Here is an 18312-nt window from a genome sequence, read left to right as displayed (position 1 = left end):
TCGCCAATCCTTGATCAGAAAAAACAAACATCGTCAGCTTGTCATAATTAAGGAATCCTTGACTTGATGCCAATTAATAGGATCGGAACATAGGACATGGATCCTATTTTGGCCATTAAGGTAGATGCTGATTCGATACATACATCAAACAGGAAAGCTAGTTATGTACACCCCCACCAGTTATCGTGAAAAAGTAATTAATTTGCATTATCGGACTTAAAATTTTATTATTTAAGGAGTTATTGTAATAATTGGGAAGGCTGCGAGCTTGCCAACAGTACTTAACCGAAAATGAGTGAAGTACGGGAAACCCCCCCCCCCCACTCAACACTGGCAACATACAAGTGTTTACAAGCAATTATACGCGCCCCGCATCGCTGTGCTCACGCGCCCGTGCATGTGACTGGCGGAGAACGTCGAGGCCAATGCATTTGAGCTCAGTGATTGCTGGCCAAGGCAAGAGATGATGTAACGAAGTAAGAGGACAGCGGGTGACTGTGTCATGGCCGGGAGACGCAACCGCGGGTCTAATCTTGTCCTCCGCCATAGTTCCCCGGTGGGAGGGAGTCTGTCGTCGTCGTCGATGCGGTTGTCTTCCGATATTTAAATGGTACTCGCTAATATTCGCGCGCGCGCGCACACACGAATTTGTAGCTAGGTATAACATTTGGGGGGTAGGAGACAGGATCCAATTACCATTGTTCATTTCCTGTGTACTGCAATAAAGTAAATTAAATACATACACGAGTCACATGAACGTTGCTACTTCCGTGAATACTACAATTAGGTAAGATTGATACACACGCGCGTGAACATAGTTACACACAGTGTGGAGTTTAAGGAAATGAGATGCAAAGAACTAGCAAGTAAAAAGAGAGGAAGAACAGGAGGGGCAAAAAAAACGAGAGAGTGGGAAGGTGAGCGAGAATCCACATGCAAATGTAAGGAGTGAGCGAGGTCACAAAAAGGGTGAAGTCCCAAGTCAGATGCCCATGAACTTGTGAAAAATAGTCCAGTTAATCACATTCATTTATTGCTCCCTCAGTCTGAGTAACATAGCCATTTATTTATTTATTTAAAGTCAGGTCAGATAATTGCCCATGAACTTATGAAAACCAATCCAGTTCATCCCATTCATTTATTGACCCTCAATCTGAGTGACGTATCCATTTAATAAGATTTTTTAATCAATAATATGTTAGAAATGATAAACAGTTGTCATTCTTTTTTACGTGTCCATTTGAATTGTTTTTTACTCTTCCAGTGCATTTTAGTGTACAAATAACCAGTATAATCTACTTTATGGCCGCTTTTATTTAGCTCTAATGCGTTTGTCATCATGGCTGTCGTTTTGTGACTGGTCAAAGAAGGCTATTCACTGATGTGTACGCAATTAGTTTGGCATCCAATCATAATTTATATGAAAATAGATGTATTGGGCTTCGTGTAAATGTTGTGATATATTTTCCACCCAGATCAGTCCATAAAACACTTGATACAGGATACATTATTATTTTATTTTATTATTATAATTATTATTTTTTATATCAAGGGCCTATTCCTCCATGTTGTATGGGAGGTAGCCAGCCAAGACATGCACCTACTCCCACCAAGTTTTTTCTTTCATCTTAGCACCTCATGGATGAAGGGTCATCCCTTACTCCCGCCCACTGGCTGGGTCAGGGGCAGTGCTGCAAGACACAGCACATCCACAGCAGGACCATCCGCTTCATTAACACAGTGACCCACCCTCCTACCTCATGCGGAAAACAGCGAAGACGGGGAGGAATTCCTTCGGGCTACGGCAAAATATCACAAATACACAACCATTCTACCCAGTGACGTAATGACAAAATCTGGCGCGACACAGGCACAGAGACGTACTGCCCACCAATTGTCACGGACTAACAGGAAGGTTCTCGATCATTAAGACCAGGAGAATTCATAGATCAGCTGTATATATTGAATTAAATTGTAGTGTCAATTTTGGGCTGATGGAAGACGCGGTTTGCGTAGCTCATGACCTGTCGTAAATTCAGTCCATATAGTTTTCTGTATGACCATTTTGGATATACGTCGAAACCAACCATTTTGTATCCTCTGAGGGAGGAAGGGGTTCTTCCAAGATAGAGCCAGAGGAAGGAACATGTAGGTACCGCTGACAAAAGTAAGATATGATGTACCGATATTTCTCCCAGTGGGAGAAATGTCCTCCAGTTCTTATTCTGAACAAATGGAAAGCACTTCTATAGTCATTAGTGTCACGTTAAACAAAAGTAATATTTTTTTTTTAATACAAATGGGAGTATTTCATGTTGAATAGATCTCGTGTACAATTACTATTGGTTGGGGATTTAATGTTGATGGGAGTGCTGGAGAGGAAATGGGATTCGATTGTTGTTCCTTTCCAGTAAACTACAATTGGGCGCGCACACGCGCAAAGATGCAGAAGGCGTACTAAACGCACACAGATGTAATCTCAATTGTGACCAAGTGTTACATAGTCCAAGGTCAGTTGATTAGTTAAACAAGATAAGACTCGGCCAGACCACCTAATCCTATAAATCATTGCTGGTCGCTTGGCGTGCACAAACACACACACACACACACACTCAAACAATCGCTACTTTTCGTCGATTTTTAGGGGAAATTCAATACCTTTACCTCAATACGCCTGGATAGTTGGGGTGTGTTCGAAGATAGTGTTATCTCCAAACACTCACACATTTCTGTTACCTCACTTCAACCGGACGACCAGAGAGAGAGAGAGAGAAAGATGTTGAATGTTCATTGCATCAGAGAGAGATTGGTAATGTTCAGTGCATTAGAGATAGATTGGTAATGTTCAGTGCATTAGAGATAGATTGGGGATGTTCAGCGCATCAGAGATGAGTTCGTGATCAGCATGAATGACCCATGTTCTGACCGGGATGTGGGGTGGGGAGAGTTTCAAACTCGACGTTTATAGTTCCCTCATACCTGCGACAGGAACACAACTGTTGTGTAATTTGACTCAATTTGGGACCACGTGACATGAAGATATATTTTAGTTTTATATTCGTTCCAATCCCATCACGTCGAATTGAATTCAGTGATGGATGCTGCGTTTTCAAAGACAGATTGTTGTCCTTTGTAACTGGAGGTCTGGAAATAGGTGCTGTTATGTCCTAAGCTCTTTGTTGTCTTCCATGGGAGGAAGGGCACACTCTGAACGTTCTTTACCCTTTGTGTTCAGTGATAAAATTCACAGGAAGAAAGGCACGATTTTAGGTAAAGTATATATATGTATGTATATATATATATATATAATCATCGTAGGAACAAAAAATTAAACCGGAACATCAAAAGTTATCGTTATTCAATAATTTATATTAAAATCTAGATAAGGGATGATATCTCGGTTTTTAGGTTTAAATGATTTGTATGAATCTAAAAATGTATTTGTTTTGATCTTCAATTGGATACAGTTATTTAAAAAATAATCTTTTATAATGCACTCTAAAGGCTTTCAGTAGTCTCTTATTAATCGGGTACGGACAGTTGCTCAACGGACAGATGCTCACCGAACAAGTGATAAATAGGACATTAGCCCACCAAAGGATTATTTGTAGTTTTCTTGAACTTAATAACAAATAGTTTGTAGGATTTTTTCAGTTGTATTGAAGTTTATTACAGCAATAATATACAAACAATATACAAACTTAATAACATAATATACAGGATTTTTTAGTTATATTGAAATTTATTAAAGCAATAATACAGGTTTTTTATATTGAAATTTATTAAAGCAATAATACAGGTTTTTTTATATTGAAATTTATTAAAGCAATAATACAGGGTTTTTTTATATTGAAATTTATTACAGCAATAATACACATACAATATACAAACTTTCATATTTTAGTTTTTAATTATAAAATTTAATACAAATTTCTTCCATCAATATATAGTGATTACAATTTTACAACTGGTGCAGTACTGAAGTGGGTTAATTGTCCTTTGTGGTTTACAAGTCCAGTCTAATGGTGTGGACAATGAACCCACTTCAATACCGGACCAGTTGTAAAACTGTAATCACTATATATTGATGGAAGAAATTTGTATTGAAGTTTATAATTAATTAAAAACTTATACATGAAAGTTTGGATATTGTGTATTATTGCTGTAATAGACTTCAATATAACAAAAAATCCTGTATATTGTTTGTAAGCTCAAGAAAAGTAAAAAATAATCCTTTGGTGAGCAAATATCCTATTTGTCACTTGTCCGGTGAGGAACTGTCCTACACCCCTTATTAATAATGGTAAGCTCTTGACCATGGCCAATAATTTGAAGACCGAACGCCTTGGATTCAGACCAACCTAGAAACAGGATATCTTTATTCGACCGAATCCATATTGTCTCTGCTGTTTATCTTTAAATAAGAATTTGAAAAGAAAATATGTATAATTTTCAGAGTAACAATTTTCATAAAATTACACCGGCATTTTTTTTAAGTCCCAAGTTTGGTATTTATTTATGAATAGGTGATTCCCCAAAAATGCAGATATAAAATGCACATACAAGTTATAATTCAATTACATATCATGCTTATGTAAGTTCTTATTGTCGCTTTATTCACAGAAATCTCAATTATTCTCATTAGTTATACAAACCAAGTAAGAAAGTTCACTCACCGATTATTTTATTTGATGAAAATAACCACTCCGGATGGCATTTCTGTAAAGATTCAAATAACAAACATTGTTCGAGTTCTCCCCTGTGTTTTCATTTCTGTGACTTTTTTACCTGTTACTTTTATAACCAAGAATTTTTCCCATTCCCTCCTAAAGGTCCCACTCTTAACCGAATAAAATCTAGCGACATTACCATTTTGATATATTGCTAGGGGTGTTTATCTTTGCCACAGGGATTTATAGAATAATTGAAGTAGAGGCAAGACTAGTGTAATGTCATTGGAATGTGCTGCTTGCATGCACATGAACACAGCATATATATGCTTTGTGGGAAGAGCTATGTGTTAATAAATGGAGGTCTGGGGTTGTGCTTGGAAACGTATGTCCAGTGATATTTCAATATTTTTTCAATGTAAAAAAAAAGGCGTTAGGTTTATATAGTGCATCGCAGTGCACGGGACAAGGTATCGTTAGGTTTATATAGTGCATCGCAGTGCACGGGACAAGGTATCGTTAGGTTTATATAGTGCATCGCAGTGCACGGGACAAGGTATTAGCATTGTTTTTAGTCGAGGTTTGTCGTTTGTTTTCTCCGTCAATTTCCAAGAACGGTCAGGTTTCCTTGTATTTGTACAAGGGCACATGTCTTTATTAATGGATTTAGTATGCGACTGCACGATCCAGTGAACCCGTCGTTACAATGGTTTTATTATTTTTTGTGCTCAGTCGTAATCATTTCCGCGCCAACCCATATTTGGAAAATATAGCAGTGCTTTATTTTTTATGATTAGAAAGTAGACATCTTTTGGCGATGTTGGTAACAACACGTGACCTTTATAGCGTGAGGATGTGTACACGTCAAAATTGTCACGTTCCAAACAACATGACCTTTACGATATTTTTTGAATTGATGGAAAACTAGAGAAGAATGATACTGCGCCGCGCGTCAACAGCGAACAATAGGAACGTGGATAGCTCGACAAGATGTGCGGGATATGAAACAGAATGCTCAGAGATTTATTTCAACACTTCTTTTGTTCTCCAGTGCTGCAAAACGTTATTTTGTCGTGTGCTACAGTAAGAACTAAACATGTGATAACCCTCGTGTTATGGTGTGTTGTGACCATAAGGACGAGTATTGGAGATGACCGTCGTAGGAGAGGTCAGGGAACATTGGTGGACCTCAGTCAGGTCAGACTTATAAGAGATAAACGCAACCTCCCCAAATCTTGTATTCCCAGAGAGTGACTGTCGTTGTAAGTTGGAGCGTCCTGTCTATAGAGACGGTTGTTAGAGTTATGGCAGATTCGTTGGCTAGCGTGCGGCCACTGAACTGTAAAAAGAAGAATCGTTGGTGCCACCCAGGCCAGCTGGCCTCCACGCAACCACACGTGTTATTGCTAGTCGCCCTCAGCCTGCTGTTGCAATGCACGAACCCCGCCTCGCACACGGGAAAAGATGTCAACCCATTCCAGAATATCCGCCACCCGCCGCCACCGCCGACGCTACCCCAACCGTCCCTGGAAGAACCCAAGAACAGCAACAGGTAAGGAGAGCGTTTTCTCTGACTTCTCGTGCAACGCTTAGGAGAACAGAGTTGCGTTTTGTTGGTCTTTGCTGCACAGTTTCATATAATTGAGAGGAATTCTCATGTAATTAACGGTGTTGGTACTGTGTGTGCATCCATTTTGTTCGTTGGAGGAACGGCGTGAAGGGTGATGGAATTCGCACGATTGTGTTTTATTACTTCCAATTATAGTACTCAGTATGTTTTTTTGGGTTTGTCAAGAATATTGTTACCTTGTGGAGATCGTCGCGTATGTAAACACATGCGTAATCATCAGGGGTGGCAGTCCGGCGCCTAGGCCCCTGTCGGGTTTACGATCCAGTAATAACTGGTTCGCCCATCACGAGTGGGGTCGCAAGGTTGCGCGCTGTTACCTATCACTGTGTGACCTATATTTCGCCGTGTTTGTAGTAGGAAGTTGTCTTTAATTTGCTAGCAATCATAAAGTTTGGTATGAAATTTTTACATTGATTGTCGTGGATACAGTGCACGTAGGTGTAAGAATGTGTCTTCCTCGAGAATTTGAGTGCTTTTACAGCAGGATTGCTTTCAGTACACGTAAATGGGGACTTCGTCTATGCATCCCGTCTGATGTTTATTGTAGTGCAGCGCGTTTTAGCAGGAAGTCCTGCTGTATGGCCACGAATTAAGAATGATACTCTGTCGTAATGAAAGGGACGGTGGTGGGGAGTCCCGGTTGTGTTTTGTGACTGAGGATGAGAAGAAGGGAAGTGAGCGGCGTCTTGCCAGCCTCAGTCAAGGTCTTGCGCGCAGATCGGGCCGCGCCTGGTCGTAGGCCGCAAGCTGTCTACCACCTCTTCTTGTTGCTGGGTCGTTTTAACCTTGCAACAGGATTGTACTTTCTGATGTGCTTTTTTTTCGTCACTTTATTTTTCTCCTCTGGTACTTACTGGTACTTGGGTTGTGTTTCCAGAATAATTTTAATGTTCAAACAACCTTGTAGCCGCTCTAACTCTTATTTGAGTGACTTTGTAATTTGCGCCTCCAGAATTTATTGGGTTCATATTTATGGTGAAAGGTTCGGAGTTGTTTGAATCATGACTTGAGTTATCGAGTTAGTGCGCACGATCGCGTGCGTTCCAAGGCCTTCGGCTGGCTCAGCCGACACGTGCGTTGGTCACGTGACGTATCGGGTGTCTCGTCAACTCTCCCTATTGCTAGGGTCCGGAGCATGGTCTTCGCTGTATGGAACGTCAAATTTCAGGGAATACTTTACTGTTTGTTTATTTATTCTCAGTTACTGAATTATCAGTAGTAATTCTTTATTTATCTGTAGTGTGCCGTGGTCCAATTTAACTCACTGCCGTCGTGTGAGAGGAGGGGTTGATGTTCGTGCCAGCTTTGTCATTCATGGATTTCATTTTTCTAGTTTTGGAGATTCTTTACATTGGTTGTCCATTCAAGGTTCGTTAATGATTGTGCCTACGGTAATATTTCAACGTAGGCTCACTAGTTACGGCAGGTTTTGTCTGCCATCCAGTAGGGTGTGCAGACAAGCGTGCACGTCCTTCAGTGGACCAGAATTTTTGTAACGTGCGTGCGTGTGTGTGAAGGTGGAATAATCATTCGTGATTTGGAATATAATGCTTACCTTCCCTTTGGCTTGGGATAAGTAGTGACCCCCTTTCGCGTGTGGTCTTGTGCATTGAATACATTTCTTTTGGGTTGGCAAGTTCTTGTTTTTTGTGGTCGTTACAGCCTCCATTGTGGGCTCCGCGCTGCTGTAGTGAGCACCAAAGACCCACCCCCTTTCACAGGGGGCCTTGACACGACGTGGTCGTCGAGGTGTGGCGAATGTTTAATGCAGTTTCCAAAGGTTGCTGTATTGTTCTCACTTCTCCCACATTGGTTCCTTTGTGCGTACTTATAGGTATGAGTATGTGAATGTACTTAAATTTGTGGAAGGTTTTATCACATTGCATTTGTAGTATATGTGAGCTTGCCAGGGAATGTTTGTGAATGTATAATTTGGAGTGTGTGTGATAATGTGTATATTGGTTACATATCAGACTTAATCTAAATAATGCTAGATATGCTATGAGATATGTGTTGCGTTATTATGTGTGCGATACCGGCAGCACTTACGTGAACGTGGGAAAATGGGGTAAATAGTTGAAGGCAGTACGGTTATTGGGCCAGGTCCAGATATAAGATGCCAACCGCACGGGCCCTCGTAATTGAGGTAAGGGTGGATAGCTTGTTATTTTAAGTGGGCTAGGTACCTCTTCCGTCGTGCAAGATACCATTGTTGTTCTACGAGAAAGAGAAGTGTGACAGGGTGGTCACGTGAAAGCCAGTAGGATATTTTCGGATCGGGTTAGGTAAATGAAATCTTCCGTCACACAAGGTAGGACTGTCCATGCCCAATATAGCCCGGAGTGACAGTAGGTCTGTTTCGTAATGTGGGCGAGTGAAACCCTTGTTTGACTCCCGGGGAGTATTGCTTCAGAGGCCTCTTCTTAGAGCTTTGAGGTATTGTCTTCTGCGCGCTTTGGTCATGTGATAATTATAGGGATTTCTTAATTTCAGGAGCCGTAGGGATAGTATTGCAACATGTTAGCTATAAAAAAGGCAACAATTGACAATATTCATTTATTTTTGTCAGACCTTCATCGATACATTGCGGGTTTGGCTGATTACTTTTTGAATTATGTCCCATTAATTACAGCATTTGCACTATCAGGCTCTTAAAATATGATAACAGAAAGGGCATCTTGCAGGAGAACAATAGAAGAAAACACATTGCATGGTATGTTCGATGAGGAGAGACGTTTTTGGCTTCTGGCGGTTGCACGGGTCAATTCTTGACGACACCCCCATCCCCCGCTCTACCGCCCGCTCCCGTCCCCGTAGTCCTTTTACTTCGCCCTCTTCCACAATCTCTAGGTTCGCTCACCGGGGTTTATTGTCTTTGTTACACCCCGTTATATTACTGAACGTCCTATCATAATCACTAGATTGTTGATTTGGGCAGGTGATAGATTATGGTCAAGGAAAAGCAGGCCGTTGATGGTGAGAGGCGTCTGTACTCGTCAGCCTTTAACTGGGGAAACTTGTGGAGTTATTGCGACGGTGCATTACTGAGTCATCACATGATATTGAAAGCTCTCGAGCAAGATGAGATTGCTCGCGCACTCTGAACTGCATCCAAAGTTGTCGCATGATACCTGCGTATAGTGCACTGGAAAGAAACGAGTCCTGTCTCTTGGATGTGTGGTTCAGATTTGGGCCAGATCATTGTACTGCATTAGAGAGAGAGAGAGAAGGGTGGGGAGCGATCGAGCCGGTTACATTGTTCAGGAGCTGATCAAACATGACCCCGCATTAAATTTGTAAGGCTTGTTCCTTGTTAAACCTTCAGTGCCTAGGGGCTCTGGGATGCGTTAGCCAGAAAAAATAGTACATTTTGCTAGAATTTTGTAAGCGTTTTGTGGAGGTGGTTGTCTTTATTGTAGACCTCCGTCCCTGTGCTTGTCTCAGGTCACCGGATTGGGTCATTAAATCATTCCGGATTAGAATACGTGGGAACAATGGGATGCGTGTTTGTCTGGGTTCCTGATCCCTTTGTCAAGGCGACTGAGACAACAGGATAGCCTCCTTGCATTAATATTCTCTTCTCTCTTAGACGGTCTTTGGTGCCTCGACCACACCCATGGCTAAGTCGCTATAACGGACCTCCTGAGAGTGGGGTGATTTCTAGTATCACGTGTATTCGAACGTGTTGAATGCATTGGGCTTCCTGAGACGTCGCGGCAACCGGTTGGAAGGCGTGGCTACGGGAGGTGAGGGCGGGCCCAGCGGCGCCAAAGCTTCCAAGGACGGAAGGGTGGATCACCGTGGATGGGCAGTCGAAATGTGGGTGGGAGCAGTCCTTGTCGCTTTCCAGACTGGATGGCTGGGTTCATCAATGCTAAAGGTGTGTTAGGATTCATGGGGGAAGCCTGATATGTGCTAACGGTATATTAAATTTTCATATGTTGTGCTTTCCCCACAATGCGACGAAATCTTGGCTTGATCGGAATACACCCCCCCCTCCCCGCACACACACACGAACAAGCCCAATTTACGGTTATAGGTGTCCTATAGGTAGCCGTGTTCTCCGACCACCTTTGTAAATGCGACAAACCAAACCCAGACAAATCCCCAGTACTTGTACACATACGCTTGACCGTAGAACCAAGTTGATTGAATAATGTCGGAACATACGTGCGTCCGCGCGCACACACTACTTGCATAAATCCACGTAGGCGTGCATGCGTATTTATGACTGTTGGTCACTTACTCCCGACAACGCCTGAGGTGACTGAGGAAGGGATGCCTCTTGAGTAAAGAGGCATCACCGCTGTGCACTATATTGGAAATTATTCCTAGGCTGAATAGGCCTGGGACTAGTTGAATTCCCTCGAGATGGGCCACGAGGTGTTTTCTCTCAAATAATATCTGAGTTTGTGTGTGTGCCTATGCGCATGATTTGACTTTGTTACCAATCGGAAGTTACTAGTGAACTCGACGCAAGGTTGAGATGGTGTTCCTGAACTCCGCGGGGTCCTTGGGCAAATGGGACAGCCATATTGGGTCGTCTAAGATACACCAGATTACTGGTTCGTCTTTGACTGCTCGTGAAGGTTTAAAATAGAAGTTTGTCGCCTGGACGGCAGTGTGAAAGTGGTATGCTTTGGTGATGTGTCTCCTCCCATGAGATGCAGTAACTTCTTTTAGTTTCTGCTTCCTCCCATCGCCATTTTGGTTTGTTTGTCTTGGCTGCATAGAAGGCGTCCTTGCTCAGGTGGAAGTAGGGCACCTTTCCCTCCATGTGGCGGTGAGCGTGGACCTTGAGTACTGCTTGGCTCACCCATGTTCCCATGACTAAGGTGACAGTTTCACTTTAACCTTTTCTCTGCGCAGGCGGACTGGGGTGAGGGTGGGGGGGGGGGGGCTCCTCAGCATGTGAACATGACTGATTAGTCTTCATTGAAGACATGATGCCCAAAGTGTTCTTGGTGTTCAAACCTCACTTCGCTACAGTGACTCCCGTAGGTGTAGTGGTGTGTGTGTGTGTGGGGGGGTTGCTTGTTTTGATGCAAAATCGTGTCCATTGCCACTTTATAGTATTTGCACAATGTCGTATGTTTTGCCAAAGTTAAGCCAGTTATGCACGGAGTCTGGTGCTCTTGCACACCTCACATCTATGCCATTAAGATTTTGAGGACGTGGTTGAAGGTGATATGGTGATATGTAATTTCATCCCTTCATAATGCTAAAACAGCTGGATATGTTTCACTTCTGTTCATTTCATGTGCTTATTTACAGTGTTGTTTTTATTTATTTTGAATCGTAGAAGACAACTAAAATATATATTTTGTTAATATATTTTGGGGTATGGGGTATATACTGGGTACCACGTCCTAAAGTGAATGTAAATTAGGTGCCGTAGTAAACCTCAGGGGCGATTAAAGTGACCAAAACTGTACCAGAGTTAACAATATTAGTGTTTTACTCCCACACGTGTTTTTGAGAATATGTTATTTTCCATGCACGAGGGGTAGCGGCTGGAGTGTTTAAGTCACGTGTATTCAGAGCGTTGCACGTGATCACAGCGCTTGTTTCTCGTGGAGGGGTCGGGCGGGCGGGTGGAGGGAACTGGCGGGCGGGCGAGTGAGTGAGTGTTGGGGTCAGGTGCGATGTCGCTCTGTCATCTCTCCACTGCAGCATTACACCCCCCCCCCCCTCTCTCTCTTTCTCTTGTGAACCTTGAGATGAAATAAATTACGAACGCATAGAAGTTGGAAAGACATGATGCCACAGGAGAGCCTGGGAAGGTTTTGTAAAAAAAAAAAAAAAAAAAAATGTATATACCAACGAATTCATCCCCCCTTATAAGGGAGATATATAGGTCAGACACGTGCCTATTCCCATCCATTTCACTCCCATCACCTACCCTTTCTTCTTCCATCTCGGCTTCTCATGGATGACAGGTCATCCCTTCATCCGCCCTGCGTCAAACGTAACGCATCGCGACCCCTTCCCCTCCCCGTCTCCTCATGTAGAAATAGAAAAGATGGGAGAAATCTTTTGGCTGCGTCAAAATAATATGCCCCACCCCTTGCACATTCTCCACTCATCCCTATCTCCTACCTACTTCCTTCCCTCTTTCTGAACGCCCCCTTCACCCCCCATCCATCCATCTCATCCTAGGTCGTCCCTTCCGCTTCACTTCCTTCAGCTCTTTCTTCTACACATCTTTTTGGAACAAAATAGAATAAGTCTGATCAAGCTGTTCTAGAAGAATGACCAGAGAAGTCTTTACATGACCTACCTTCGTGGATGTAGACGCCTCTAAGAGAAAGGCGGGAGGTTGGGTATCACTGCAAAATAAAATGTGGCTCCATGCATATGTATTGATTGTGGTGATTCGTTTGTACAACTTTCACTGCCTCTCTGTTGTAATAATGCGGGCCCGTAAAGTTGGGCCCATTGGTGTACAAAAGCTTCGCAAATGAATTTTTTCGTTGCAAATTATTTATGTATCTTAGCAAATTGATGGTAAACTGAATTAAGCTAAAGTAAATATGTTTGTGGGATTCTAACGTCAATGAGGTCTGTCCGCACTAGTACTTTATCCCCCCTTTCATTTTTATTTCTAGGAATTCTGTTAGCGTTTCATAATCCCAGTCCGATGATGTACCCCTCTTTCACCTTACCTTCCCGTGATTGCGCCTGTCACATGTTGGAAAAACGAGTCATAGGTGCTTTTACGTAACACGTATAATGTGTGTACATATGTTCACTAAATATTCCATCCTTTTAACACCTGCGATGTAGCCTTGTCCGTCATACATATCTACATTAATTCAATGTGGTAGACGATTAGGAGGGATCCGTTTGTCGAGTGTAGTTGGGAAGGAGTGGAATAGGAAGTGATTGGCGAGGTACAGTGGGGTGAGGAAAGGCAGGATTTGCGTGGATCAGATTTTTGTGGCAAAATATATGAGAAGGCTTTATGCATTTGGAAAACATGACTGGGCAGGAAGCTAACGATATGTGTGATCGGAGGAAAATTGTTAAGGGCAGTGAAGAGCTTTCACGATAGTAGATTCTGTATTGGAATTAGAAATTGAGATCGAGTTGCCTGATGTAAAGGTGTGACTTAGGGATTGCCGTGTCGCCATGGCTATTCAATGTGGACATCGCTGGGGCGGTGCGAGAGGTAATGAACAGGGGATTGGGGAGGAAGAAAATGGAGGTAAAGTGGGAGGGGAGTAATTTGTTTGCTGGCGACACTGCATTTGTGGTGTGGGAAGGTAGATGTGGATGGAGTGAACATGAGGGGGCGCCCGGAATGAGATGGATTGGGGGTGAAAGGTGCGTTGAGCAAGCAAGGGAGATAGGAAATGCGAGTGGAGAATAGATGTGTAGTGATGATACCGCGATCCAGGAAACGGAGTTGGTGGGGTGTTAGCGAGTGGTATGTGTGAATGATATTTTGACGCAGCCCGAAGGGATTTCTCTCCACGTGAAGAGACGGAGGGGGTCGCTGATGAAGTGAAACGGCCTAGCTATACGTCTTTATGGTAAAGGAGGAAAAACCCTTTGTATATGGATGATAGGTGGTTAATGTTCGTTAAGAATATTGTTTTGTGTTTGTAAAGATCTAAGGGCACTTGATATTTGTGTTCTTGATGTTTTATATTCTTACACAGTCGTGTCGACGTGCGTCGGCTGGCAGGGTTAAAAGCCTCCCGACCGCGCTTATGTAACCGACGCCGCTGCGATCGGGAGCCGCACCTTCTTTGTTTTCTTCCTCGTGGATCCTGCTCCACTGTGATAGAGGCTCGTGTTGGGCAGCAGGCATATAACAACCAATCAACTCAGTTAGTATATATTTACGCAATGAAATCAGTCACCATCAAAGACCAGTAACAGGCTCCGGGGACACTTTCACCCAAAACAAAGCAGCTTCTGCGGTACCCGTCCCCTCCACCCACTCGCCTGGCCGGTTGTCCTTCACACTTTGCTCATTTGCTCAGGTATCGTGTGCCCCTACCCGGTGCACCTTACCTCGTTCCTTTCATTGTACTTCCCATAGCACGAGAGTACGGGATTCTAGCCCAGCAACAAGGGGAGGCAGCGGGTGGGAGGGAGAGGAGGGGTTGGTCCTGAGGCCTTGGCTTGGAGCTTATGTAAGCGTGACTTGGTGGGATTGCGCGGAACGTCCGCAGTATACACTCCCTCACTTCGTGTTGCCCACCAGCCTTTCACAATACCTATCGCATGCAAGCATTCTAATTGCCTCCAAGCCCCTTCTCTGAGTTTCCTTACGTCACATTATGCATTATACGTACATAAGCATAGATGGTTCTTCAGCATTATCTCTACGGTTCTGCTAAGCACATGGTTGAATGCTTTACTTTCACGGCAACATTAAGAATGCTACGTTATTGCGAAATTAAATCACGTGTTTATAGTGGGGTGTTCATTTTATATATCTTTGAAACTTTGGCATAACTATTGCTTTTGTCAAATGTAATGCTTACGAGTAGCATTTCCAGTAGCAAGTCGATAGACTCATGGCCCACCACGTAGGATTGTTTTGCAGGACGTGGTTGTAGTTAACGTAGCGGTGTTTATTTGCGTCGTACGCCGCATTGGGCGGAGGCAGGGTGTGTTGTGGTATGTGTGCGCGCGCATCAAATGGCAAAGGTCTGTTTACCCCCATGGTGTTGTTCAGTATAGTATGTAAAGCGCGGCAGAAACCTGCAGAACTGTAAACACATATCTGTCCATCTCTCATTGTCTCAGTTTATCTCTACCTATTTCTAAATGTTAGTTGTTAGTAGATGTACCGCAATAAGGTTACTCGTGTTCGTTGCCTCATTATAAATATTTTATTCGTGGTCCCATGTTTGTTGGCGCTGCATTGGAGTTGCGTTGTACAGGAGGGTTTGTGGAGTGGTAGAGATAGACGTCATTAATCTAATGTATGCCATCCTTTTTTATGATTGCTCGAATGAAGTATAGTCCTCCTTCCATCCATGGTAACAAAGTTACTTTGGTTATGACAATTTGCTATTAACCATTTTAGGCGATGCTTACATCGGAACGTCCGGGTTTAGGTCTATTTTGAACATGCACACACACACACGGAACACCACGGTCGTGACTCCCCTTCCCATAAGACAATAGATAAATACACACGCACACACAGACAGACACACGTCTTTGAGGTATGATGTGAACTGAAGTGCTGAATTGTTACAATTAGATGATCTATGGCTTCGACAAAATAAATGATCAGTGAAAAAAGAGATTGATGAGAATAGGACCGGCCGGTAAATGCTCCATACCGATTTAAAAATTGTTATTTCTCAGAAGACAAGTTACAGGGTATTCATATAATCAGTATCTCTCTAGTTGTGAAGTATGTTCAATCTCAACAGCATTAGAAAGAATTTCGAAGTTTTTTTTTTTTTTTTAAACGAGGACATTGAATACTAATTACTGAGCCCATATATGATCAGATTGTTGTTATGGAGAATAAGGCATAACTGCGAAATTGGAGAAAAATAGGTCATCCCCGTATTAGCCGTGTCATAATTAGAAGGAGGCCTACGTGGGTAGGATGGGCGAGGGCCGATCACGAAAGGAAAAAAATGTTCTTTGTATGTTTGAGCAAAGTAAAGTAAATGAAGGCGAGGAACCAGGCGAGTGTGGTAGCTTGAAGTACGGGTACAGGATAAAAAAGGGTGGAGAGGAACTTCTCGAGCGGTTGTGGGTCACCATGTGGCTCAAAGACCAAGGCATTAAGCAGAAGCCAATGTATGGTAGCTTAAGAAAAAGCGGACGGTGCTAAGGATCTTCCTGCTCTCCCAGGAAAGATAAAAACTTGTACATTTTTTCGTGGCGTTTTCAGTTTTTGTTCTTGCAACTGGCACGGATGCGGTGTGTACATTACTTCCGTGTTATATCGGTTTGTTTACACGTGCTAATATTTGTATTCGTTGTGTGGCTGATACAGAACGCGCAGTATACTTTATGGATGATGCCGAACTTTCACTTTGCATGCAGATTATATCTCATTCTCACGCGCGCACACGCAAGACCCCCCCCCCCCTTCGAGTGGCACTCTTAATGGATGTGTTCATGTGGAACGAACCACTAGTTGCACAGATGTCTTTCAGATAACCAGTAATTATGCACCTGGGGCAGTTCGCGATACAGTCGAAGTCGTTTGCCGTCAGGTACGATAATTCTCGCACTGGCCTACATGTGCAATCAGAATTCCATCCAGATCCACTGCATGGCGAGAACAGTCAAATTTTAACCAAACTGAAGAGGGGGCAACCGTGACCGTTATTACGGTTATAATCACCCTGTGTTACATAGCTTACTTACGAGCGGATCAGAGCATCGCTGCTTGTGCCGGAGGTTGAAGTGGCGACAGTTCGAACTCTGTCGCCAGCGAGTTGGACCAAGACCACACTGGAAAGCCTTCTGTAAAGGGCATTGTCGTAGCTTCCTGATAGCGGGAATTCGCGATGTCCAACAGAATCCAATAATCACGTTGATCTTGTAATGGTAGAGTCATCTTGTGCAACCAAGCATTTTGGTTGCACAAGATAACGCAAGATCTCAATTATCCAATTTTATTGATAACTAGGCTGCGTATTCAGTGAGGTATTGAAGGACGCGGTGGTTTTAATATTCTTTTGGAAACACCGAATTAGTGTTCAACGTCTCAATTTGTTGTTTGGTGGATGTTCTGGTGTTTGACATTCATTGTGGCCCAAAAGGTTTCCTGTCGACCTCCCTGTTTTGTCTTTACTTGCTGCCTTTCAGCCGCTTACGTAAGTCCGCTCATAACCTGTCTTACAATTGGACTGGGTGTGTTGGGCCTCAGAAAGGTGGGTGCACCATGGATGTCAGGTTTTCGCTATAGAAAAATACTCAACATCTACATAACGTACAATAGACCCGAAAGTCCTGTTTTCCCCCTGCCTGGACCCGGGTGTATGTGCCCTGTGTCCCCTTGATCTGGGAGTTCCCGTGGTTGCGTATCGCCGGGACGTGCGCCGCTCCAACGCTGAGAGGGCAACTATTGGCAGGTCGTGGTTAGTTGTGGAAAGGATTCTTACGGGGCATAGGCGAATTAGAGCGTGCTTTAGCAACTTCCACTGCAGAGCTTGTAGCAATAAGTCGGAGTGGCGTCAGATGAGAAGCAGTGATTCAGAGACCTGGCTGACCAGGTGCGGGGAACTTTTAAGTCCATTGAGATTGCGCGCGTATATGCTCTGGCCGCCGGCTGGCTGAGTGCGCGCGCGTGACGAGAGTTGGATGTAAGGGAACGGTTCTAGTGGTGGGTGCTGTGGCGCCGAACTGTCGCTTGCTCCCTCGGACACATGAGTAGATTTAGGTCTGTGTGACTAAACTATTCCTCACCACATGTTGTAGAATATTATGAAAAAAACAGCAGTTCACAGATGTGCACCGGACACCTGAACGTCACCGCGGAATAATTTCTTCTCTAACTGAAAAGGATGCCACGGAGACGAATGACTAACCTGGCTGTAGCCATCATCATAGTGTGTCTTCCTTGGTGAAGAATATACCTGAGTGCGCATTGCAACTCACCTACGCTCTGCAAGTTGCCGTCGAGTTGCTGTCTTATGGCGTAGTTGTTAGTGTCCCGGCCCCACTCGACAGCGTTAAAGTTTTTCTCCTATGCTGGGTTTACGATTCTTCGGTTGTATAGCAATAAACATAACCTAATTTTTATTCCACTGTTAATATTCGGCGTACTGGGGTGATAATTCTTCGGGTGGGATCTCTTGGTGACGATTCTTCATATGGGCGTTCTGGGGTGACAGTTCTTCATGTGACCCCAGAAATTTGTGTTTGAAATACCTTTTTTATGGTTTTAAAAGCATTTCTGTCTTGAAAACAATACTACAGCATATATATATATATGTATATATATATATATATATATATATATATATATATATATATATATATATATAAGTTGATAGGGAATAAGGAAGAGACCTTCAC

The 18312-nt window shown here is 43.3% G+C and overlaps 1 protein-coding gene across 3 annotated transcripts in view; it reads left to right on the top strand.

Annotated features, from left to right (window-relative positions):
• LOC143038689 (uncharacterized) overlaps positions 1-18312 on the top strand; it is a 104261-nt gene that overhangs the window by 74261 nt on the left and 11688 nt on the right. Inside the window, exon 2 of one of the 3 annotated variants that reach the window (XM_076208243.1) lies at positions 5722-6222. The exons of 1 other annotated variant lie outside the window; for it this stretch is intronic. In XM_076208243.1, coding sequence (XP_076064358.1) covers positions 5975-6222 — 248 coding nt within the window. In that variant the 5' untranslated portion in view covers positions 5722-5974. The remainder of the gene's footprint in view (positions 1-5721; positions 6223-18312) is intronic. One more of the 3 variants, XM_076208244.1, reaches the window with a different exon arrangement.

Source organism: Oratosquilla oratoria, chromosome 24 (assembly GCF_046742065.1).
Source record: "Oratosquilla oratoria isolate Oo_2021 chromosome 24, ASM4674206v1, whole genome shotgun sequence".
Lineage (NCBI taxonomy): Eukaryota > Metazoa > Arthropoda > Malacostraca > Stomatopoda > Squillidae > Oratosquilla > Oratosquilla oratoria.
This window is presented reverse-complemented; position numbering and strand designations above follow the sequence as displayed.